Raw genomic sequence first — 27,425 nt, 5'->3', positions numbered from 1 at the left:
GAAACCCGTAAAGCGGAGGACCTTCCCGTTATAATTAAGAGCTTATACTTGGAGAGAATTCTTTTTAGGTGTCTACGAACCTATTTTTCAGAGTATAAAATCAAAAATAAATTATTCGATTTTTTTGACCCACCCTAATGTATATATACACATATATATACATACATACATAATTCTATAAATGTGACTAAATTATTACAATTAATGATTAAATTAAAAAAAAAAAAAGTAATTATTACAAACATATTTATTTTTGAATTTCTTGGTTTTACATCATGACATAACATACAATAAAATAAACATAAAATAATTTATAATATTTTAAATTATCTAAAACATTAAACTAGGAATATTTTTTAATATCTATATTAATCTTCAGTTATATTCATTTCACCATCATATGGTCCATCGTAAAATTCTTGTTGAATACCACTTTTTTTACTTTTTCCAGAATTTTTTATTTTTTTTTCTCGCGACATCTCGCGAGCTTTAACTCTTGCAGAAGCGGCTTTGAGAACTTGCTGAATAGCTTTTTGGTATAAAAAAATGGTGAGACTAGGATACATTAATTTTAACGAGTCTGAAAAAATACAGTATATAAAATATTAGAAATTGCAAAACTTTATTTTAATATAAGCTGTGATATTAAAAAACAAATCTGATCTAAATACTCACTATAAAGTGCGTGATCTACCCGAGTTTGCCCAATAACAAATTTGCCTTCTCTTGGCTGGATATACACAAGTTTGGCAATGAAATCTTCAGTAAATAATCGATCTTTACTTAAAATAAATCGAAGACTAGCACTTAGCGACTCTCCTCCACGATAATTATTTAAATAGTCAATCTGCAATAAATTAACTTAAATTAATTTTCAATTCTTATCTAATTTTCTAAAATTACTTCTATTATATTAATTTTCTTACCAATTGCTGATGAGCGTTCTCATCCATGTCTTTTAAATTTTCAACTTCCTTCATATTTTTAAAGGGAATAAAATTGGGTCTAAGCCCCATAAATCTAGGTATTGGCGGATTGGCAGCTAACTGTATACCTACGTCAAGTTGGCTGTAATTGTGAAGAAAATACTGTTTAGTAATCGATAAATATTTGTCTCGTAATTCAAAAAGATTACAAATATTGCGCTAAAGTTTACACTCTCATTTAAAATTAAAAAATAAAAAAATATTCGGACCAGACAATAAAATATGTAAATAGTATAAAACTGATTTTTTCGATAACGTAGAACGTTATCGATGTTTCCTCAAGCGGTTTAAGCTAAAAATTAAATTAATAAGTAACGAAATACAGATACTTACTTAACTTTATCCTTCAATAATTCTCCATTATTCTCGATTTTGCTAAAACAGAAAAAAAATCCAAATAACGTTTGAAATACATCCACATTATTTATGTTTTAATTTTATTGATTACCAAAATATGTAACACTTACTTCAATCTAGCATTCTGCTGTTCTATTCGATCATCTATTGTACTTAACATACGAATAATTTCATTACCCTCTACAGTCTTAACTGTTAGTATCTTTGTATTATTTATTACGGGTTTTTTTGGCTGAGGGGGATGTAAGGGGGACAAAATTACTTTTTTGTTAAGCAGCTTAAGTGACGACGTTGGTGTGGATGGTCTATTAATACAAGAGCTTGCAGCAGCACTAATATTCACAGTTCGAGAGCTTGTTGACTGCTGTGAATCGTTGTCTTCAGAATCACTCAATTGCTGTAAGAATTTTTTTCTTCATTAATTTAAGTTCAATATTGCACTTCATTAATATAACAAACAAGTCCCAATATAACTTTTAGATTATTCTTTATGGGACATTCTTAAAGAGTTAATAATTTAAAAATATATTTATAATTATAAACATTCTTACTATAATAATATAGAGTTAAATGTTTAAAAGCAGACATTTGTAAGTTTCATACCCTTTACATTTTTTCAGTTTACAATACAACAAAATTCATAAAGTGTAATTATTGGATTTAAATTGTTAACTTAAATCCTCTTTCTCCATTGATTTTAGGGATAAAGAAGTGGAGAATCCCATCATTCTGCGAATATAAAAATCACTTTAAATTTTAGATTTTGTGTCTCTCTGAAATTAATATTGTGAAAAACACAGTCAAATAGTACATTTTCACTATTGACTGAATTTCTTACTATTTTACATTAACAAAGTTCATTATATTTAAAAGCACAATTAAATACAGAAGTAAAATATGTTAGCATGCAACACTTAAAATAGCAAAATAATTTAATTAAAACTAATGTAATCGTACGTACACCACTATTGCGAAACAAAACAAGTAAGAAAACAGTCATGAAAAAAAATTTAATCGCCATTTCCCTAACCCTATAAAAATCACTTCAATCTTATTAGCATTCCAAAACAATTCAATACTTATACATTACCTTAATTACAGTTTTATTGCAGCGATAGTTACAAAATCAAATATTTATTAATAAGCATTGATTATTATAAGAACCTTGATTGAAAAAAAAAAAAAGTATTGAATCCCAGTAAACTGTTTATATACATAGAATATAGATATACAATTTGCCGGTGTTCAATGCTTTTTAGTATTTAGTTGTTCACAAAGTAATATAATTCAATAACATTGAATATCATTTGTTGGGACAAAATTTAAACACATTTAGCTATTAAAATAATTATGTGAAAAAATACTTACCAACTTAGAATTCATCGCGAATAATGAAATTAAAATAATAAAATAATAACTGAAGATTCAGCGAATGATGTCGAATATTTTTGCTTGCAAATTAACGTCTTGAACTGGCCTGAAGTTGTGACAAGTGACAATAGTGCGTATAATACTCTGAGCATGCGCGGATAATTATACCCCACAACGCTCTACCCATAGTCCACACAACGATACGCTACCATGTCGGTGAGCGAGCAGCGCCGATACCGCTCGGAAAGAGGTATAGGAGTTGTCGAGAAGCGCAGCCCCTCATGCGCCGATATTCCCCCACCAAACGCTAGGCATCTGTTGGAATCCAACACAAAAAAAAAAACATGCCAGCACCTGGAAATCCACGTGCTACATAAGTACAAAATTTTTATGACTCTAGGTTTTTTCTTATTATAAGCAAGTTCTCGTAAACTAATAATAAAAATAATTATTATTACAATTAACGGTTACTTACATGTTAAAGTTCTCAAATGCAACTTTTATGAAACCTAATACCTCTTGCTAATAAACTGATGTAATAGGCGAACGGTTAAATTTTTGTCTCAACCGCTATAAGTTTCGTGTTCGATTCTGCTGAAAAAAACTTTTTTTTTTTTTTTTTTTTTTTTTTACATAGGCTTCATTTCTTAATTTACGATTTTTTATTATTTAATAATTTTTATTATAATTATTGTAACAGGTAATGGTTAAGTAGAGGTTGAAGGTTGAAGTTCTCAAACACAACTTATTTTATATAATCTAGTACCCTACGCTGACAAATTGATACAATTATCTTAATCATTACCCTTACTTAATCATTAACTGTTACAATAATTATAATAAAAATTATTAAATAATAAAAAATCGTAAATTAAGAAATAAAGCCTATTTAAAAAAAAAATTTTTTTTCTCAGTAGAATCGAACACGAGACTTATAGCGATCGAGACAAAAATTTAACCGTTCGTCTATTTTATCAATTTTTTAGCAAGAGGTATTAGGTTTTATAAAAGTTGCATTTGAGAACTTTAACATGTAAGTAACCGTTAATTGTAATAATAATTTTTTTTATTATTAGTTTACGAGAACTTGCTTATAATAAGAAAAAACCTAGAGTCATAAAAATTTTGTACTTATGTAGCACGTGGATTTCCAGGTGCTGGCATGTTTTTTTTTTGTGTTGGATTAAAAAAATTATATTTGAGTGCCCAGAGAGTTAAATTAAATTTTAAATAATAATATAAGTAAATAAGCCAAAATAATAATTTTTTTTCTTTTCATTCCTATTGTTTTATGTAATTTTAATTTAGTAATTAAATAAAAATTATTAATTAGAACAACCTCCCACTATTAGTTAGTCATAAATTAAGTTATTAATTATTATGACTATTAACGGTTACTGATAACAGTTGCTAAGAATGGTTACTGGGAATCCGGTTATTATCCTCAAGCACAGTTTTTATATGAGTTCTCACTAACGATTCATAAGTGTCCGAATAGAGCCGAGCGCTCCTCTTTTGCTTCGTACGTGCAAAGGCGCAAGTTCAAACCCGCTACCAAGATGCCATATCAAAGCTAATTTTTTTTTTTTTTTTTCATTTAAAAGAAAACAGCTTTCCATATCACCCTGGAGGTACTGTGCCATGGAATACGTCCCCGTTATTTAACGTGACGGGATCCCCAATAGGCCTTCACCACGAACTTTGAATCTCAAATGAATCTTACTATATTTAAATAATTAAAAATTTATTACTAATTAATGATTTCTGTAACAAAATGAGTTGATTGGTAATTTGAGATTCATAGTTATAAATTATTCTAGTTGATAAAATTCTATCTAGTACTGTAACCAAATTAAACAATGTAAAACATTACGAAGAGAAGCTTTGAGCTCGAACTTCCTAATTAACTCGAACAAATAAATGAAATAATTTAACGAATAAATTTCTAACTAAACGAATGAATAAATTTACGTTTATAATGAATAAAGATCTCAATGACTAGAAATAAAAATAAAGCTAACTTGACTAGCAATAAATTAAACTCTAGGACGACTCTACGACGATTTTTTAATTTCCCTCCATAACCCAGTCATCACTACTATCATACCGATTTACGCGCAAACTCTTAAGCTCAGGGTTCTTTCTTATCGCATACAGATTGCACGAGGTCATCATCTCGACATAGTCTTTATCAATGAATAAAAAAAAAAAAATTAACATAGTCGCGGGTTTGAACTTGCGCCTTTGCACGTACGAAACAAAAGCGGAGCATCCGGTTCTATTCGAACACTTATGAAGCATTAGTGAGAACTCATATAAAAACTGTGCTTGAGGATAACCGGATTCCCAGTAACCATTCTTAGTAACTGTTCTCAGTAACCGTTAATAGTAATAATAATTAATAACAAAATTTATGACTAACTGTTCTAATTAATAATTTTTATTTATTTACTAAAATAAAATTACATAAAACAATGGGAAAAAAAAAAAAAGAAAATTATTATTTTGGTTTATCTGCTTATTTTATTATTTAAAAGTTAATTTAACTCTCTGCGCAATCAAACATAATTTTTTAATTAATTACAAATTTTATTATCGCATAAGTTCTTTGGTGTATGCATTTTAAACTTCGGCTATGCTCAGATTCTCACGGACACGACTTGTCGTTGTGTGTGTTGGCTCTCTGTATCACCCGGTAGGGGAATAATTTCTCCTCGATGTGACGTCACGCTCGGTTTCGTTCGGCATGATTCGGGAATCCGACTCACGGACAGGCGTCGGTCACATGTATGTGACGAGCGCGCGGTGCTAGAGAAGGGGTAAGTTTTACCCACGATCTAACTGCACTTTTTATTTATTATTCTCAAATCGATATCCCAGTTGTAGATTTTACTCATACACATTTGCATACATTAAATACATTTATAATATATTATAGACGTAAACTGCTCACCAGATAGAGAGATTTTAGATTTAATTACCTTCATTACAAGTTATAAATAAAACTAATGATATACCGCTTTTTTACTTATTTCTCGTATGTTAAAGTAATTTTTTCGATAAATAAATAAATAGTTCCTGCGAATAACCTATAAAGTTACAACCATTGGCGGTAGTTCAGCTAGTGTTATTGAAAATTTAAAATATAAATGAAAGTGTAAATAGCGATTACACCAGTGAAAAATTTTATATGTATTCATAATTCGTGACTATTATGTCATATATTTGAGAGATATTCATGAATGTTTTCAATGTCCAGTGATACATTTCAATTTTATATCTGCCAATGACTAAAGTTTGATTCCAGTTTCATAATTTATCAGGATTATTTGCAATATTAATAATAATAATATTTGAAAGTTAAGGTTCGTATTACTATTAATACAATAATTAATAAGTAATCTATATTGTCTGAGACTATTTCTCTTTTTTTTATTTCATAGGAATATGAGGTTATGTCATTATATGTACTCAGATGTATTTACGATGGGATAACCATTCATTTAATCGTAAAAAATTGTTACATTTTTTTATATAATTTTTTCAAACATTATGCAGAAATGATTATATTTAAATCAAGTTTATTTATATATCAGTATAATAACTCTTACAAGTTGAACTTTAATTTGCTTATGTGTTATATAAATAAAATAATCCTACGTATTCATATATTCTTAAAAATGATCATTTTAAACATGAAGACTAACTTATTGTATTAATATTACATGATTATTTGTTGTTATGATTGCAGATACTTTATATAAAAAAATTTATAAGAAAGGAACATGAATTTTCAAATAAATCAGTTTTTGGAACGACCAGATGATCGAAAACCTTGGAATGAATTGTCAGCTGATCAGAGGAGAAAGATACGGAAATACAATGCTGATAGTATTTTGCATAATAGTAATATAAGACATGTTCAAATTACAACAGCAGCTGATTCTCAAATAAATACCAGCAGCATTGAAAATCAAGCAATCGCAACTTCAGTGCACGTTGAAACTCAACAAAATCAACAGATTATTGCCGATAATTCAAGTTCGCTTTATAATATTGAGCATCACTACAAAATCTCTCCTCATGAAATCACAACGACAATTACCACAGAAAATTCTTCTACTACCATTACTGGTAAAGATGAAAAAAAAAAAATTACTTACTGACAATACCAACAATGTGAATAATTTTTTCATTCAGGGATTAATGACACAATTAAATTCAGGGATTCATGAACAAGAACAGCAGGAAAGTTTTTCGGATTTGGACCAACGTTTTTTACAAAGTCTTGGAAAGTGTTTCGTTGATAACAATATTAACCAATCTCAAGGCAAAGCATTGCTAAATGTATTACGAAGTTATCCACAGTTACAATTTGTTCCGAAAGACTCTCGATCTTTATTACAGACTCCACGAGATAGAATTGACGTAGAAGACATGCCTCCCGGACAATATCTTCATATAGGCATTCAGTCAACCATTTTCTCAATATTATCCGGTAAATTATTGCACCCAGTTCCGGAAGAGTTACTAGTCGACTTTAGTACAGATGGAGCTGAACTAAACAAGAATACACAAATGTGGCCTCTTCAAATTCGTTTGGTTAATTTTGTATATAACAAACCTAAGCTTGTTGGTATTTATGTCGGAGAAAAAAAACCAGCAAGCTTTAAACATTTCTTTGCGAACTTCGTTAAAGAAGCACAACAAATTATTAAAGATGGTGGTATAATGTACCGCAACACTCGAATATTGATCAAATTTCGATGCTTCATTGCCGATGCTCCGGCCCGATCATATGTTCTCAATCATATTTCTCACATAGGAATGAAACCATGTTCAAAATGTGAAGTTCAAGGCGAAAGATTTCAACATTCAACTCGATACAAAGGAATAAATCATAAAGTAAGAACCAATAAAGATTATCGAGATCTTGTTGATACAGAGCATCATACGGAACTTTCAGCTATAGATGGTCTTCCAATGGATCTTGTGAAACAAGTACCTTTTGATTACATGCATCTTCTGTGCCTTGGTGTTATGAAGAAATTGATTGAGGCGATATGTTTCGGAAAATGTATGGCACGAAAATTACCAACGTATAGCATTGAATTTTTATCACAGCGTTTAATTATATTACACAGCTTTTGTCCACGTGAGTTTGCACGAATACCTCGAGAGTTAGATAAATACACAAAATATAAAGCCACTGAATTCCGTCAGTTATTATTATATACATTTATCGTTGTAAGTAAAGGAATTATTTCTGATGACCATTACAATCACTTTTTATACATTCATACTGCTATGCGTGTATTACTAAATGATGCATCCTCACCAGAAAATATTGAATTTGCAGATAATGCTATAAAAAGATTTATTTTGGAAGGTCCAAAAATACACGGATTAAAATTTATGACTTATAATACTCATGGTACTTTGCATCTTGTGTCAGATTATAAAATGTACGGCTCTTTAGATTCCATCTCAGCTTTTACATATGAAAACAGTATGCCAGTATATCGTTCATTTGTTAGAAAACATCATCAACCGCTTCAACAAATATCTAAAAGAACATGGGAACGATTACATTTTTCAGAAGGTCTTGACAGCAAAGAAGATGAAATATTTAAAGGCTGTAATACTCATGATCAAGGCCCAATAATGGATATTATGAAAGATAATTCAAACCAATATGAGAATTTAAAATCGCCAAGTTTTTTTATTCCATTCATAGTAATGATAATACAGTATTAATTGGAGATTCTCAAATTGGCATAATAAAGAATATTATCTATTATGAAAACCATTATTACTTTGTAATTAATCTTTTTGAACAGATACGTCCATTCTATAATCTATATATATAAAAGAGGATGTTTGTATATATGTCATCGATAAACTCAGAAACTATTTGACCGATCATTATCAAAATTGGCATGCTTATGTATTTTATCACGGAGAAGGTTTATATGCTATGCCCATTGATGAACTCGCCACCAGGCGGCGCTGTCAAGTATCGACTTCCGCCCCGTTCAACCGATTGTCATAAAAATTGGCATGACCATGTATTTTTCCATGAAGAAAACGAACATGCTATGTCCATCGATGTAACTCCCCACCAGGCGGCGCTGTCAAGTATCGACTTCCGCCCCGTTCAACCGATTGTCATAAAAATTGGCATGACCATGTATTTTACCGCAGAGAAAGTAAATATGATGTCCATGTTATTAAATATCACCATCATATAACGCTTCAATGCATTAAGTTCTATAGCGATCAACTGATTTAAAATTTTATATGCGGCAATGAATGCAATAAAATGTTTTCTCATTAAATTCAATGAGTTATTTTACAACTTATATTAAATAAGAAAATAAAAGAAATTACTAACCTTCATTTGTAAATAAAAAAATATAATTTATTTAAAAAGCAAATCAGCTAACTTCAAATATATCATTTGTTATTGAAAATAAAAATAAAGCAATAAAATAAAAAATAACTTATAATTACAATTTAAATTATAATTATAATTTAAAATAATACTTATGTATTATTTTAAAATGACATGATCATGTACTAAAATAATTGATTTGTAATTTTAATTGTAAGTGTAATTTAATGAAATTCAATAATACTCTTCATTAGTAAGTATACTCAAGACTTTAATAATAATAAATAGTTAATTTAAATTGTAAATAGAAAAGAATTAACTAATTAATTATTTATGTAAATAGATAAAACAGGTGCTTCACAAATAATATTATTTACAATGCCACGGAAAAAATCAAATATCGGAAGATCAACGAGAAATACGAAGCAACAGGCAACCAAAAGAACTACAGAAACACCGCAACAACAAACAACACGATTAGAATCAAACAGACTTCGAGCTTCGTCTTTGAGAGCTAATGAAACAGATAGTGAACGTGTTGTTCGAGTTACAGACCTACGATCAAGAGCGTCTTCATCAAGAGCTGCCGAAAAACCTGACGAACGAGCTCAACGTTTGGATGATCAAAGATTAAGACAAAATCAGTTAAGAACTAAAACCGATCTTAATAAAGCAGCTTTTAATTACGATAAGAAATATGATTACAAGATCCATCCCGATGTGGTCATTGGTTCAATGAATGTAGTATGCCCGCATTGTCGCGCTAAGAAGTTTCAAAAAGAAACTGCCGGTTTGTGTTGCTCCAACGGCAAAGTTCATTTACCAACACTGGTTGAACCACCAGAACCTCTGCTTACCTACGTATCTGGAACTACTAAGGAGTCTAAACATTTTCTTCAGCATATTAGAAAATACAACTCCTGTTTTCAAATGACATCGTTTGGAGCAACAAATATTGTAAAATATAATCATTTTATGCCCACATTTAAAGTGCAAGGACAAGTATACCATCAAATTGGTTCACTTCTCCCAGTACCTGAAGAAAATCCCCAATTTTTGCAAATTTATTTCATGGATAACGTAGAAAAAGAGATTGACCGACGATGCATGTTCAGTACGACAACTAACCGGGAAATTATTACTAAATTACGGATTATGCCATGAAAATAATTGTTTGATTAGAGATTTTAAATCTGCATTAGAAGGTGCGACAACAGATGATTTCAGGGTCATTATCAGAGCAGATAAAAACCTTCGAATGAGCATGAAAGACGCTTTAATGCACCCATGGCTTCTGAAGTCGCAGCTGTAATTGTTGGTACAGAAATTACTAAAAGAGATATTGTTATCACTAAGCGAGATCAAACCAAGCAACGTGTTGCTGAAACACACCGATCGTATGACGCCCTTCAATATCCAATTCTGTTTCCGCGAGCAGAAGATGGATATCATCTCGAACTATATCAAACTAATCCCACGACAAGCGCTGTGACATTGAAGAGAGTTAGTTGTATGGATTTTTATGCGTATCGTATCATGATAAGAGATAATCAATCTAACCATATTCTTAAGTGTCGTCAACTGTTTCAACAATTTATTGTTGACATGTACGCTAAGGTTGAAAGCGAACGACTAAACTTTATTCGATACAATCAATCGAAACTTCGAGCCGAAGAATATACTCATTTGCGAGATACAATATCGAATGATAAAGAAGCTGCAAATATTGGACAAAGAGTAATACTTCCATCTACGTATACTGGAAGTCCAAGACATATGCAGGAATATGCTCAGGATGCTTTGACGTATGTTCGAAAATATGGACGTCCAGATCTTTTCATTACCTTCACATGTAATCCAGCTTGGGAAGAAATTAAAGATTTACTTCTGCCTGGGCAGCAATCATCGGATCGACATGACCTTATAGCAAGAGTTTTTAAACAAAAATTGATAAGTTTAATAAGCCTCATCACCAAGAAGCATATATACGGAGAAACTCGCTGTTGGATGTATTCCATTGAATGGCAAAAGAGAGGTTTACCGCATGCTCATATCTTAATTTGGTTGGTTGAAAAAATTGTTCCTTCTCAAATTGACAATATTATTAGTGCTGAGCTACCCGACCAAAAAGAAGATCCAGAATTGTTTGAAATTATAAAAAAATATGATTCATGGACCATGTGGATCATATAATCCAGACTCACCCTGTATGAAAGATGGAAAATGCACCAAAGGTTACCCCCGTCAGTTCTTGAAAGAAACACAAACTGGAGGTGATGGTTATCCGCTGTATAGACGACGAATGCCAGTTGATGGAGGACACACAACAACTATCAATGTTAAAAATGTACCTGTCAAAATTGATAACAAATGGATTGTGCCTTATACTCCAATACTTTCGAAATCATTCAATGCGCATATCAATGTAGAGGTCTGTAATTCCGTAAAATCTATCAAATATATATGTAAATATGTAAATAAAAGCAGCGATATGGCAGTTTTCGGACTCGAGAATTCAAGCGTGCCTATTAATGAAGTCGATCAGTTTCAAATGGGACGTTATATAAGCAGTAACGAAGCTGTATGGCGAATTTTAGGTTTTGATATTCATGAAAGATTTCCTACTGTTACTCATCTTAGTGTCCATTTAGAGTCAACGGTCAACGGTCAACGAATTTATTTCACGGAAGAAAATGCTTTTCAGAAAGCTATGGATCCACCAAATACAACATTAACAGCTTTTTTCCAGTTATGTACAACAGATGAGTTCGCAAAAACATTATTATATAATGAAGTTCCACAATATTATATTTGGAATCAATCTAAAAAACAATTTTGCAGAAGAAAACGAGGTACAAAACATCCTTCGGTAGCTGGCATATTTTCTACTGGTGCTCTGGGAAGAGTATACACTGTGCATCCTAATAATAGTGAATGCTATTATTTACGAATGCTGCTTCACGTGATTAAAGGTCCAACATCATTTAAAGCAATCAAAACCATCGATGGCCAAGAGTGTCAAACTTATAGAGAAGCGTGCTTTAAACTTGGTATGCTCGAGCATGATGAACATTGGAACAACACATTGACCGAAGCATCTGAAACACGTCATCCTCACCAAATCAGAGCTCTATTTGCTATAATTTTAACAACCTGTGTACCTTCTGATCCAAAATATTTATGGGAAAAACATAAAGAGAGTATGAGCGAAGACATATTGCTGCGAGAACGTCAAGACAATCCTAACCTGGATGTACAGTACTCAGAAAACATTTTTAATAAATCATTAATATTGCTTGAAGATATATGTATATTAATTAATAATAAAAATCTTAATCAACTGGGCCTATTCTCACCGGAACGTAATAGAACTGATGTTGTTGATAGAGATGTATTAAGAGAAAAGCAATATGACCTCGAAGTTTTGCAAAACTATGTTGAAACTCACAAAAAACTCTTAACAAATGATCAAAGACTAGCGTTTAACTTGGTTATGGAGTATATACAGAAAGGAAATGGTGGACTTCTTTTTCTTGATGCACCAGGAGGTACCGGAAAAACATTTCTGCTTAATTTGATATTAGCAGAAGTTCGAAGAAAACATGAAATTGCTGTGGGTGTAGCATCATCGGGGATCGCAGCTACATTACTCGATGGAGGACGCACGGCACATTCAGCTTTTAAGTTACCACTGAATTTAAATGTAGCTGAAAGCCCTGTTTGTAACATTGAAAAATCATCTGGAATGGCAACTGTATTAAAGAAATGTCAACTCATTATTTGGGATGAATGCACTATGTCTCATAAAAAGGGGCTCAAAGCACTTGATCGGACTCTACGAGATTTCCGAAACGATCAACGAATAATGGGTGGAGCTGTGATACTACTTGCTGGTGATTTCCGTCAAACTTTACCGGTGATTCAGCGATCAACACCAGCAGATGGGCTGAATGCATGCCTTAAGTATTCGTATCTTTGGAAATACGTCAAAAAAATTACACTATCGACTAATATGCGTGTGCATTTACTTAAAGATGATTCTGCAAAAACATTTGCTCAGCAACTTTTAGATATGGGCGATGGTAAAATTCCAGTTGATCCTTCAACACAGGAAATATCATTCCCACAGAATTTCTGTCAACTTCAGTCATCAATAGAAGATCTTGACAATAAAGTTTTTCCTAACATCGCCAGCAACTTTAAGAATCATGATTGGCTTTGTGAGCGTGCTATCCTAGCTCCTAAGAATGATGATGTAAATAAAATAAATGATAGGATACAATTAAAGATTCCTGGAACTTTTACGGAATATAAATCTATTGACACAGTTACAGAAGAAAATGATGCTATAAACTATCCAGTCGAATTTCTTAACTCTTTAGAGCCACCTGAAATGCCTTCACACAAATTGACGTTGAAAATTGGATCTCCAATACTACTTCTTAGAAATTTAAATACGCCAAAATTATGTAACGGAACTAGACTTTCCATTAAAAACTTATGCCTAATGTGATTGAAGCTACAATAATAGTCGGAAAATATAAAGGAGAAGATGTTCTGATTCCACGTATTCCTATTATTCCTAGCGATTTACCATTCACATTTAAACGATTACAGTTTCCGATTCGCCTTGCTTTTGCGATGACGATTAACAAAGCTCAAGGTCAGTCGCTACAAGTTACGGGATTAAATTTATCAAGTGCATGTTTTTCACATGGCCAGCTTTATGTTGCTTGCTCAAGATTAGGAAATCCAAAATTTTTGTACATTTATACGCCAAATAAGAAAACAAAAAATATTGTCTATCCGCTGGCCTTGAGATGAATTGTTAATTATGAATAATAAATAAATAATCTATATATATATATATATATATATATATATATATATATATATATATATACATTTAAATAATTAATTGAATAAAATTTAATTAATAGTTATTCGTAAGTAATAATTTCGATAAACAATACAAATTTACGTAAGATTACTTATAAGTTACAGTGCAAATAGTTTTATAAAGTAATAATGACATAATAGGTTTTGAGTAAACAACTTCACACTTCTATTAAATATAGAGTATGAGACTGAAATAGATTTTTTTATCAATATAACCTGTTTTTGTCTTTATTATTTTAATAAATAAACATAACATAAATTAAGCTGTCATTTCAAGCTAAGAAATTATTTTAATCGATTTTTAATTAAATATAGCTACAATTTTAATCTACATTTAATCATTTATTATTCACATTTCTTATTTACAATTATCGTTTTATTTTAATTCATTTTTTTTTAAATATAAATTTAATTTTATCTTATATTTTTAGAAAGAAGTTTATTTTATGAAAAATCCCTAATTTTTTTTTTTTTTAATTAAATTTTATCATTTAAAACATTAATTACATCTAAACGCGAGTGATAATATCATTAATAATTACCATGTCCAAGCTATTAAATCTGGAAAATTTGTGCAGTTATGCTGACAATGCGTTTGGTGAAAATAATTGGTCATATACAATTACCAATCAAGTAATCGGTGAGTACTAAAGCAAAAATGATAACGTTTGGTTTTTTAATCAATGAAGTGCGTTTGAAATAAAAAAATTATTTTCTAAGATTACGTTGACGAAACAGAGACTACTATTGCAATATCCTGTACAACCAGTACAAAATTTTATGTTACTAATAACTTATGTCGAGAGTCAATCGGAACGTCGACTATAGTTTCAGATGACAAATTAAATGCATTTCGACAAGTGAGGCAGGTAAAAAATTTCCAATTTATTAATTCTAGAAAATTTGTAAGTTTTCTGTTTATAAAACTTTGTTCATTTTTCTAGACATCATTTCGTGAATCGCTTCAAAATACATTGATGTTTTTTAAAAAAATTAGATCTGAAATAGAAAAAAGAGAGCAGAGATTACAAAAGCAAAAAGAGATGCAGGAACTTTGGAGAGCGAAAAGTATATTTTTTTAAAATTAATATACCGTCATAAATATGGAATTAATTAACATCGATTTGATATTGATTATTAAAAAATAATTAATAGTTAATCTGTTATTTTTTAATTTTAACAAATAATTCAATAATAAAAATAGTTGAAATGATTGAAATAAACTCCATATTTATAACTCCTATATATATATATATATATGTATGTCTAATGGGGCATTCGCCGACCAAATTTTTAAGGGTGTAAAATGTGGTATATATAGCAATTTCATACCCTAATAAGCCTATCTATGCATTCATTTTTCGAATGTATAGTTATTTAATTAATTTTTTTTAAATTTGTCGCGTGGGGTATATATTGCCCATACATGTCGCGTGGGGTTTAAGTTTGATTTTTAAAGCTATGAATTTATGAATGAAATTTATGGACTCTTGAACTTCCAATTGTGCTTGAGTTTCAACTAAATAAGTTATAAATTGCGGGAAATTGTCTTTTCTATAAAATTTTTTTTCTTCTTCGCGCTAAATTATTTTTCATCCTAATACCGATAGTTTTTATTCTATTGAAGACAGAAAAAAATCTGGAAAACGGTTGACCTAAAGGCCATCCCTGCACCTTCCCGCTAATTTCTAACACCAAGCGTTAATATATGACGCTTTTGAGCTCGTCGAGCTCAAAAATATATTGTTTCTGCTGTTTTTGAGCTCTTCGAGCTAAAAACAATCAGTTTTCCAATAGATTAAGCTCACCGACCTCATAGAAATAGCTGTTCAATGCTTTTGAACTCTTCAAGCTCAGAAATTTGATGGAAATAATAGCCATGTTATGTTCTCGACTGTTTCCAGAACGGAAACGTTCAAAAATTTAACTTTCGAATTACACCAATTAAATATCATAATCGTGTTTAGCAGGTCATTTCTAAGCGATCTACACTATTTGCAACCTTCCAATTGTAATAATAGCTATGTCATGTAATCGACTGTTTCCAACACGGAAACCTTCAAAAATTTAACTTTCGATTTTCTCGAATTCATCATCATAATCGTGATTAGCAGGTCATTGACAAGCGATCACGGCTATTTCGACGCCTTCAAGACGCTTATAAACAAAGTTATGTAATCGACTTTTTCCTACGCGGAAACGTTCAAAAATTTAACTTTTGAATTACACCAATTAAATATCATAATCGTGTTTAGCAGGTCATTTCCAAACGATCAAGGCTATTTCCACGCCTCCCACACCCATAGAAACAAACTTATGTAGTCGACGGCTCCCAGATCGGAACCGTTCAAAAATTTAACTTTCGAATTACACTAATTAAATATCATAATCGTGTTTAGCAGGTCATTTCCAAGCGATCTACACTATTTGTAACCTTCCACTTGTAATAATAGCTATGTTATGTAATCGACTGTTTCCAGCACGGAAACGTTCAAAAATTTAACTTTCGAATTACACCTATTAAATATCATAATCGTGTTTAACAGGTCATTTCCAAGCGATCTACACTATTTCCAACCTTCCAAATGTAATAATAGCCATGTTATGTACTCGACTGTTTCCAGAACGGAAACGTTCAAAAATTTAACTTTCGAATTACGCCAATTAAAAATAATAATCGTGTTTAGCAGGTCATTTCCAAGCGATCTACACTATTTGTAACCTTCCAATTGTAATAATAGCTATGTTATGTAATCCACTGTTTCCAGCACGGAAACGTTCAAAAATTTAACTTTCGAATTACACCAATTAAATATCATAATCGTGTTTAGCAGCTCATTTCCAAGCGATCTACACTATTTCCAACCTTCCATATTTCTCGTATATTTGTGTTATATTTCGGCCATATTTGTATTATATTTGAGCCATATTCGGTCCTTATTTGTACCATATTTCGGCCATATTTGTGCTATATCTGGACCATATTTGTGCCATATTTCGGCCATATTTGTGCCATATTTTAGCCGTATATGGGCCTTATTTGTGCCAAATGTCTGTTATATTTCTGCCATATTTTGGCCATATACGGGCCATATTTGTACCATATTTCGGCCGTATTTGTGCTAGATCTGGGCAATATTTGTGCCATATTTCGGCCATATTTATGCCTTATTTCGGCCATATTTGTGCCATATGTTAGCCGTATATAGGCCTCATTTGTGCCAAATGTCGGTCATATTTCTGCCATATTTGTGCTATATTTCGGCCATATTCGTGGCATATTTCGGCAGAATTTCGGCCATATTTGTGCTATACTTCGGCCATATTTGTGCTATACTTCGGCCATATTTGTGCTATATTTGAGCAATATCCGGGCTATATTTGTACCATATTTCGGCCGTATTTGTACTAGATCTGGGCAATATTTCTGCCATATTTTGGCCATATTTGTGCCATATTTCTGCCACATTTTTGCCCAAATTAGGCCATATTTCGGCCATATTTGAGCCGTATTTCAGCTATATTTGGGCCATATTTCGGTCATATTTGTGCAATATTTCGACCATATTTGTGCCATATTTCGGCCATACATGTGCCATATTTCGGCCATTTTTGTGCCATATTTCGGCCACATTTGTGCAATATTTTAGCTATATATGGGACTAATTTGTGCCATATTTAAGCCGTATATGGGCCGTCTTTGTAGCATATTTTCGCTGTATATGGGTTAGGTGATTCAAAAAAAAAAAAGAATATTTTTTTTTCGTTTGGTACTCTGAAAAATAGGTTCCTAGACACCTCTAAGAAAGCCTCTCCAAGCATGAGTTCTTAATTGTAACGGGAAGGTCCTCCTTCTTACAGTTTTCTATTTTTTCTTATTATCAGATAGAAAAATTTATATCTCGCTTCCAACTACTTTAAAAATATCTTGTTCCTTAGATTTTGTAGGAAATTGAATGCTCTACAAAAAGGTCTCTTACGATTTTTTTCGTAAACCCAACCGTTTAAAAGATATTAACGGTTAAAGTTTGATTATTTTTGGGAAAATTTTTTTATTTCTTATGAATTTTATAACTCAATGAAAAAAATCATTATGAATGATGAAACTCATAGTTTTGTAGGAAATTTACTGCTCTATAAAAATGGTCTCTTATGATTTTTCGATCAAGTTGAGCGTTTACGAGATATTCATCGTCAAACATCAATGCATATCAATTTTTCTAGTTTTTGATCAATAATTCGAAAAATTTCAATTTATTCTGTGAGTTTCAAGGAAATTTAGACAAATTTGAGTTTTTATTATAAAAGCAACTCCTATAGATGTTTTCTGTTCAAAAATTCATTTGAAAGTTTTTATTCTAATAATATTTTTTTAAATTTTATCTTTAATAATTTAAAATCTTAATCGCGTTGTCATTTATTATTATGAAATTTGTTCAGTGCGTATTTTTAAATTGTTTTTCACAAAATATACATAAAATTTTCGTTCGAGGGGATTTTTGTTTTGAATTCCATTTCTTCTTCTGTTTGTCTTCTGAAACTAACGCCATCTATGTTTTTACTCTCAACTATCTTCAGTATCTACCCATTTAATACCGTATTTTCAGTGTTCCTAAAACTGATCATCTTGAATACGTAATAAAATAATTCATTTAAAATAAGTCTTATAATCATCACATAAATTTATTTATCATCAATTAACCTACAATGAATAAAGAAATACGTTTTATCGGAATACCTCTACAAAGAATTTCGGAACGTAAGTTAGCAAAAGTGAAAGAGGTTATGCGTGTGTTTTTCTACCAACTTAAAATTTTAAAGTATTCAATCAAACAAAGTCCTAAAAATTCAGTTGACCAAGTTATTGAACTGTGGAGAAAAAATCAGATTCCAACTAGTGGAGCTCCTAATGCAGTCAAAAATTTCTTCGCTATCACAGTCAATGGTTAAAATTACAAAAAAATTTCGATAAAAAGAATTCAGCGCAAAACCAAAAGGAAATGAAATTTCAGACGGATCTTGAACAATTATTCGACATTGTGAGCGAAAAATCCTTAAAAGTGCTCGATGATAATATTAGAAAGTTGTATTTGGATCAAAAATTCGGTACCCATAAAGAGATTCTTTCTAATAATGTACCTGTATCAAACTTAACCACAACTATGATGGGAATAGATGAGAGTAGTAAGTATCTGAGATATTTAATTATTATAAAGTCAGGTAGTAGTGTAACTTTTCATAGATGACTAGATGACATTTGACTAGACAATTTTTGGAGTCCTTTCTTAATTATTTGTCATCAAAATGAATAAATTCTATACATTTTCTTCGTTTAATTTATAAAACAGATCTTATTCCAGACTTAGATCAACCGTCTACCAGTCATGCGATTGTTCCAAGTGAAAAATCAGAGTCGTTCTCAACGTATACATTAAGTGGAGTTACAAATTTTGGATCTGATTCAGAGTATGAACCTCCAATTCCGACAAAACGAGCAAAACTTGATGTCTTAACTCCTGAAGTCATTTTTGGACTCGACCGAGCTAATGTCAGCAGTAGAAATGCGATGTTTATTATTGCTCCGGTTTTACTAGCAGTAGGTATTAAAATTGAAGATACAATGCTCAGTTATAGTTCAATTCAACGAGCTCGTATGCTTCAAAGACAAGACATTGCTAAAGGACTTAATGACAACTTTAAGACACACGATAAATACTTTGTGCATTGGGACGGAAAAATGCTGAATGACCTTGTTGGATCAAAATCTGTGGAACGGCTACCAGTTATTTTAACTGCATTTGGTACCGAACAATTACTTGGGGTTCCAAAAATGAATTCTGGGACGGCAGACAATCAAACATCACCCATTTTATCGACATTGAGTGAATGGGGTATTACTAATTATGTTAAGGCGATGTGTTTTGACACGACGGCAGTTAATACAGGTACCTTATCAATGATAATTTAATCTAAAAAATATTTAATTATTAACGTTCTAGTTTAATTTTTATTGCTTACTGAATTTCACTTTTGAAATTATTGAGAATTATTTACTCATTTGGATTTTAAATATAATCTACAATTTGTTGAAAATATTAAATTTAACGATAGTTATCTATTTTCTTTATACAGGAATTCATAACGGTACATGTAAGGCAATTGAAAAGACTTTGGGAAGAGAGTTAATCTGGTTACCATGTCGTCACCACATTTTTTGAGATCATATTGAGAAGTGGATTTGAAGTATATTGGCCTGTGTCATCTGGGCTAAACGTACCAATGTTCGGAAGATTTCAAAAATCATGGGATGAAATAAATAAAACTAATTATAAATCTGGAATTGAAGATACTGTTGTTGCTGATATCATTTTGGATAAAAAAATGAAATATCTAGTTTAATTGCACAATCCTTACAGGTATGATTTAACTGCGATTTTAAGAAAAAAATTTCTTGTTTCTGACAAATTTTTAATTGTTTTTGATAGTTACTACAACCCCGAGATGACTATAAAGAATTGTTGGAATTGTCGTTGATTTTCCTTGGTGAAATGCCTCAAGAAGAAATTTTTTCAAACGTCCTGGTGCAATTCATCATGCTAGGTGGATGGCGAAGGCAATTTACAGTTTAAAAATGTTTCTATTCAGAAATGAATTTAAACTTTCTAATAAAGAATTGGACGGTCTTCGGCAAATTTGTATATTTATAGTTACACTGTATTTAAAAGCTTGGTTTTCATCAACTTCTGCAACAACTGCTGCTAATCATGACTTGCAGTTTTTGAAAAATTTATTCGAGTACAAAAATATCAATTCATTGATTTCTTCAGCAACTTGTGACAAAATGATTTTGCATATATGGTATTTAAGTGATGAACTTGCCATTTTATCATTATTTGACGATACCGTTTCATTGGAAGTAAAAAAATATTGTTGGAGCTGTTAATACTCGTAACGGTACAGATTCTAAAGCTAAAAATTTATAATTGATAAAAACGATTTGAATTCATTAACGCAAAAAAGTCTGAGTGACTTTGTTTCTAAAAAGTCTTTAAATCTCTTTAAAATCTTTGATTTACCATATGACTTCCTTGATAAAGATATTGAATCGTGGCCTACTAATGACAGTTACATTGAAAATAAAGAATACTTTAACCAATTGAAAGTTGTTAATGATTCAGCAGAACGAGCTGTTGCATTAGTTAGTGAGTATAATCAATGCTTGACAAAAATGAAGAGCAATTCCAATACTTATTGCAAATTATCAAAGAACATCGAAAAAACTACCCAAACTGCAATAGAGGAAATTATTTACAGTAAATGTGTACCGTTATGTTGAAAATATTGAAAATTATATGGCAGTTGATAATTAAATAAATAAATTCTTCGATAAAAAAAACACATGTGAAACACACTAAATTGAATTATATATTTAAAAAAATGCACTAATTTTTTGTTTTAATGTAATCAAACATGTCCAAGACTAAAAAAACTAATTAAAAAAATAGTTCATAACATATTTCTATTCATAGAAACTCAAATTTGTCTAAATTTCCTTGAAACTCACAGAATAAATTGAAATTTTTCGAATTATTGATCAAAAACTAGAAAAATTGATATGCATTGATGTTTGACGATGAATATCTCGTAAACGCTCCACTTGATCGAAAAATCATAAGAGACCATTTTTATAGAGCAGTAAATTTTCTACAAAACTATAAGTTTCATCATTCATAATGATTTTTTTTCATTGAGTTATAAAATTCATAAGAAATAAAAAATTTTCCCAAAAATAATCAAACTTTAACCGTTAATATCTTTTAAACGGTTGGGTTTACGAAAAAATCGTAAGAGACCTTTTTTGTAGAGCATTCAATTTTCTACAAAATCTAAGGAACAAGATATTTTTTCAAGTAGTTGGAAGCGAGATATAAATTTTTCTATCTGATAATAAGAAAAAATAGAAAACTGTAAGAAGGAGGACCTTCCCGTTACAATTAAGAACCCATGCTTGGAGAGGCTTTCTTAGAGGTGTCTAGGAACCTATTTTTCAGAGTACCAAACGAAAAAAAAAATATTCTTTTTTTTTGAATCACCCTATTAATCACACAAGTATATTTTAATAACGTGGTTGGTAATTTTTCTATTAATTGAGTCAGCTATGAGATAAAGTCAAAAAAATAAGAATTACAGTTACGCCACAATCGACACTTTTGTAGACCATTTAATTCTGAAGAAATTGCACTTTAAAACAATGTGATAGCATAAAATGCCGCTAAGCTATAGATATTTAATATAAAAAAATCGAATTTCACGTGTATTTTGAATGGGAAATCTTCTTACGCTCTAGGAGACTACATACAGTTAATATTACGGGCTCAAATTTTCTGGGAATTTTTTTTTTTGCAATTTCAACAAGATTTTGGGTGGGAAACAAAAAAATAAAAATAGTCGTGGAAAAAAAGCACCCTAATTTACATATATAAACTTTTGAACCGTATGTATTTTCTGAATCTCTTTGACGAGCCTAGTCTATATCTAGCAAAATTCTTCACAAGTTCCGTCGTGAGGACAAATAGAATAGTTCGTTTTCGATTAAATCTACTAAAAAGACAAGGAACGAAGTTTTTAGACTCAAATAAATTTTGATTCAGCTAAAATCAGTTTTACATACAAAATTTTTTTTCTGTTAGTGTAAAAAATTTTGAATAAAAAAAAATTGTTTTTTTATCATAAAAGATTTGTTATACAAATTTCAAAAATTAACAGGTGTCTGCTGATTTCAGTATCAATTTTTTATGATACTGAAATTCATAGACATAACACAATTTTTTAGATTTTTATACCAATTTAATTATTACTAAAAAATTTAGTCAAAAATTCCACTTGTAGAATATCAAAAAAATTATAAGCTGGAATTATTTAAATTATTAAATCTACTAAAAATCGCGACAAGTAATTATTGATAAAACTATTGTTACAATATAATTTTTGATAAAATAATTATTTTTAAAATTATTGATAAAATATAACCACGTTCTTTACTTACTTATACAATGTCTTGACACACTAATAAAACACGCTTGACACACAATGAGACGCTGAGACGTTTGCGAGTTGACGAACTGACGATCGCTCTGTATACGCGTCCTCCGTCACCCGATCCCCTCCACGCCCCCTTTTCGACTCGATAATAAGTCTGATTTTTAACAATACATTTTTAGGCTAATTGGAAATAAATAATAGTAAACGAAAAAATACCACTGTAAAAAATTTTTGGATTCTAAAAGACAGTCAAAATTTGATGTAATAAAAATCGAAAAAACCAAAAATTACTATCATCAAAAAATTGTCGATTGTTTCCAAAAATCGAAAAAAAAATTATAAAGATAGATTCGAATAATTTTGAAAAAAAAAAAGGTCTCAATAACTGAATTTTGAAAAAGTTATAGCTATTAAAAGAAAAAAAGCCAATTTAAAAAAAAATCACAATTTTCAAAAGCAGTTCAATTGGCGCGTAATGCCCCATGTATACATATGTGCAATCTCGAGGATTAATTTCCGCCAATCTTAAAAAATTATACGCGATACAAAAGTTTCAAAATAAAAATGCGTACAAATAAATAAGCTATAGAAATATTATAAGTTGTGAAAATCACGTATAATTAAATAATGCATCAAATAATTTCAAAAAATTAGAAATAACACTTCCATTAACCCGAAATTTAGAAGGTGGAAAGGCAGTTAGACTGACCAATCCTGAACGAGCTAAGAATCGTATCGCATTGTTTTTCTTAACCGCATGTAAAATATAGAAATATTGTCAGTTTTGGATATTTATATTTTGAAAATATTTATATTTTTTAATAAAATTATGGAATACGATGATTTTTCGTATCACCGTAACAAACGAATTCTGCAGAAACGAAGTTAGATTTTTGGGATTCGTGGTCAACGAAACGCGATTATACCCGGATCCTGAAAGGATTGCACCTGTGGTCAATTTCCCTACTCCTACTAACAAGAAACAATTAAGAAGCTTTCTGGGCCTGGTAAACTGGTACCACCGTCATCTCCAGAATGTTGCAAAGGCTCAAGGTCCTTTAAATAAACTAACTGGCGCAAATTCGGAGTGGAAATGGGGTCCAGAAGAAGAAAAATCGTTTCACGAATTAAAACAAGCTCTCGTTGATGCTCAGCCCTTGGCGATTCCAAAACCAGACTGGCCGTATGTATTATACACTGACGCCTGCGATACCGGTCTAGGTGCCTTCCTAGTGCAAAAAGAACCCGGAACGGACAAGGAACATTTAATTATTTGCCTTAGTCGCCAGCTCCGAGGCGCAGAAACTAGATATACGACTACAGAAAAGGAGTGCTTAGCTGTAGTCTGGGCGGTGAGGAAGCTGAGGTGCTATCTAGAAGGTGCTCCATTTACCGTAGTAACAGATCACGCTTCTCTATTATGGCTGCACTCACTTAGAGAACCCAATGGACGCCTGGCAAGATGGGCAGTGGAGTTATTCTCTCACCAAGTGACCATCAAGCATCAACGAGGTACAACGAACGAAGGCCCAGATGCTCTCTCTCTCTCGTCTATATGAAGATGATTCTCCCGAAGATTGGATGGAAATAAAGGACAGATTACAAACAGCAAGCTTTGTCCATATCCAGTCTTCCAGTTGGTATGACCTAAAATTCAACAATGTCAGAAAACTTCCGAAGAACTTTCCAGACTGGCAAATACGGGAGGATTGTCTTTATTATCGCAGACCCGATCCCCTTAAGGAGATCCTGGGTGACGAAGACGAATGGAAGAAGGTCCTAAGAGACTATGAAGTACCAGACATACTGAGGAGAAATCACGAAGAACCAGATGCTGGTCATCTAGGTCGTGACAAAATGTACGAGCGTATTAAAATAAAATTCTACTGGCCAGGAATGTCGAAAGACGTTGAAGACTTTGTTCAAGCCTGCGAGACTTGCAAACAGGTCAAGTACAAGCAGAGTACATCAAAAGCTCCACTTCAGACGAGACAACCGATTAAATCCTGGGCAGTGGTGGCAGCGGATGTCACGGGTCCCTTCACACGGTCAAAACTAAGGAATGCATACATTTTTATAGTACAAGACTTGTATACCCGGTTCTCATTATTCTACCCGCTGCGTAAACACACTGGTAGTCTCATACTGGAGTGTCTTAAGCGCTCTTTCTCACTCTGGGGATACCCAATGTTCCTAGTAACAGACAATGGGAAAGAGTTCATAAACTCTCAAGTACAAGAGTACCTGGGGCAAGTTGGAGTAAAGTTTAGCCCGATTGCAGTCTCTCATCCTCAGGCAAATCCAGTGGAGCGCATTAATCGTACTATAAAACCCATGATTAGAGCGTACATTCATAAGGACCAAACAGAATGGGATAGACATATAGGAGAGTTCCAATTGGCCTATAATAGTGCTTTCCACTTATCTCTTAAAATGTCACCCTATTATCTATGCCATGGCCAAGAACCACGTCAAGCGGGTGACATATGCCACCTGGAATTAGAAGACCTGGATTTTAAAAGCCAAGATTGGGCTAAGAGAGTACAACGTCTCGATGAGCTCAGGTATAAAATAGAATCCAACATGAGGAAGGAAAATGAACGACATGAAAAATACCACGGGTTAAATTTTAAGATTCCGGAGGTTTCCGTTGGAGATATAGTTTATTATCCTAATCGTAAGCTTAGTAATAAGACGGCCGGTTATAGCGCGAGTCTCGGAGCTAAGTACTTAGGGCCTGCAATAGTCTCTAAGTTAATTAGTCCGTTGGTCGTAGAGTTAAAAAACGAGAAGGGGAAATTGTTAGGTCAGCATTATATTCCTGATTTAAAACTCCCGAGGCACAGTAATCGATTAGCTGATAAAAAGCTCTAGTATTAAGGAAAAGTATGTCGTGAAAATTTTTCTAATTAATGATTTTTCCAGGATTATGGAGAGGGATGGAGGAGGAACCAGAAACCAAGGGAAATACCCGAGGCAGGGAGAGACAGCCCAGACCAATATCGGAGGAGTAAGGCCAGGGACCAACTCGGTGGCTGTACAATGTACTATCCTCTCTGGGCTGCCAACAATTCAGCCTTCTACGTCACGGGTATCTGCTTTTTGGAGGCTGGGACCTCAAGTGCCTGGTTCTCACATAGTTCCAGCAACAACTACACCCTCGGTGGCAAGCCCTGTGGGAGTTGCCGTTTACGAGGCGGATACTCCAGCCATAGTGGACGCTGGTCCATCGGTTTCAAACCGAGAGGAGTCCGCTGTGACTGGGGGGCGCGCCTCGACGACGCCAGCTGCCAAACCCTCGGTTTTCCACCGAATGGGGGTTGCTGGAACCAGCAAGTTGGAACCAAAATCTACAGAACCCTCGGTATCTCACCGAGCGGTACCAGCTCAAAATAAAAAGAAATTGACCCAAGGGAGAGTATACACTAGTGAGTCGAAATGGTATGGCTGCCCTGAAGGTCAGACCCGGCTCAACAGGCGTCGTGCCAGGTTTAATAAAATGTTGCAGGATCCCCAGACACCTAAGGTGAAACTGCGGGCTGCGTGGGCAAGAGCATCGACTGTGGAGGAGCGAGAAAAGGACAAAAGGCCCAGACATCTTGAGTTGTTGACTTTTGGACCTCGAGCTGTTCGCGTGGAGAAGAAAATAGAAACTTCCGCTCCAACGGTTCGAGTTTCTATCCCGCTGGAGTCAATTCAACCACCAACACCGGTGCTTCCACTCAGGCCCAAAATACCTATACCTGCGCCTGAAACGACTCAAGGACCAGAACTTGCTGTGTCTATTGCAACATCGGTTGGGGGAATTGGCGCTATACCCGGACACGTTCCAAGTGTGTCCAAGGGTGCTATACCCCGTCTTAAGACGACTTCTCCTAATATCTCGGTTGAGCCCAGAATACCAGTGAAGACCAGGGTCTTCACCCGGTCTAATGTTGCCGAGAACCTCGGCGACTGTTTGCTCCATGGAAACCTCCAGCATCTCGGTCCAAGCCAGTTCCACCCAATAAACCAACATCTAGGCATGCAGTGGGGGCTACGGCTGCTCCAACCCGGAGCCAACACGCTGCTGACACTCAGGTAGCAACAACTTCGACATCCACGTTCGTGCTACCTGAGTGCCCGCCACATCTGACACCTGCCTTCGCTGCATACCGGGCCAGTCTGTTCAAGGAGGCTATGGAACGAGCAGCTAGGATTGGCAAGATGGAGATTGGCATCCCGCGCGCCGAGTTGATGCCGGGACCGGAACCAAGTGACGTTCCGGTCCGTCGACGAACTGCCAAGAGGAAGAAGAAGAGGAACAAGAGAGAGCTCCGAGGGCCAAACTGGAGTGAGATGGAGATGGGGGCCAAGGCGAGCCGATATCAGAGGAC

General features: G+C 32.8%; 4 protein-coding genes across 4 annotated transcripts; 3 read left to right on the top strand and 1 right to left on the bottom strand.

Annotated features, from left to right (window-relative positions):
- Positions 1 to 229: 229 nt before the first annotated feature.
- On the bottom strand, positions 230 to 2,741 carry LOC141537104 (uncharacterized). Its single transcript, XM_074257943.1, has 6 exons — positions 2,712 to 2,741; positions 1,454 to 1,740; positions 1,320 to 1,361; positions 927 to 1,068; positions 676 to 847; positions 230 to 580 (listed from the first exon to the last, which is right to left on the bottom strand). Exons 1-6 carry the CDS (start codon positions 2,724 to 2,726, stop codon positions 369 to 371), a joined length of 870 nt encoding a protein of 289 aa, XP_074114044.1. The 5' UTR covers positions 2,727 to 2,741; the 3' UTR covers positions 230 to 368.
- Positions 2,742 to 6,067: 3,326 nt separating this feature from the next.
- Positions 6,068 to 9,195, top strand: LOC141537114 (uncharacterized). Its single transcript, XM_074257956.1, has 2 exons — positions 6,068 to 6,079; positions 6,466 to 9,195. The coding sequence occupies exon 2, from the start codon at positions 6,798 to 6,800 to the stop codon at positions 8,469 to 8,471; it is 1,674 nt and encodes a 557-aa protein (XP_074114057.1). The 5' UTR covers positions 6,068 to 6,079; positions 6,466 to 6,797; the 3' UTR covers positions 8,472 to 9,195.
- A 2,122-nt stretch (positions 9,196 to 11,317) lies between these two features.
- On the top strand, positions 11,318 to 13,932 carry LOC141537093 (uncharacterized). Its single transcript, XM_074257928.1, has 3 exons — positions 11,318 to 12,366; positions 12,478 to 13,577; positions 13,628 to 13,932. Exons 1-3 carry the CDS (start codon positions 11,318 to 11,320, stop codon positions 13,930 to 13,932), a joined length of 2,454 nt encoding a protein of 817 aa, XP_074114029.1.
- A 518-nt stretch (positions 13,933 to 14,450) lies between these two features.
- Positions 14,451 to 27,385, top strand: LOC141537123 (uncharacterized). Its single transcript, XM_074257963.1, has 3 exons — positions 14,451 to 14,647; positions 14,728 to 14,876; positions 25,975 to 27,385. The coding sequence occupies exon 3, from the start codon at positions 25,979 to 25,981 to the stop codon at positions 27,131 to 27,133; it is 1,155 nt and encodes a 384-aa protein (XP_074114064.1). The 5' UTR covers positions 14,451 to 14,647; positions 14,728 to 14,876; positions 25,975 to 25,978; the 3' UTR covers positions 27,134 to 27,385.
- The last annotated feature ends 40 nt before the right edge of the window (positions 27,386 to 27,425 follow it).

Source organism: Cotesia typhae, unplaced genomic scaffold, assembly GCF_013202065.1.
Source record: "Cotesia typhae breed Kobodo isofemale line unplaced genomic scaffold, CoteBio_Ctyphae scaffold_58, whole genome shotgun sequence".
NCBI lineage: Eukaryota > Metazoa > Arthropoda > Insecta > Hymenoptera > Braconidae > Cotesia > Cotesia typhae.
This window is presented reverse-complemented; position numbering and strand designations above follow the sequence as displayed.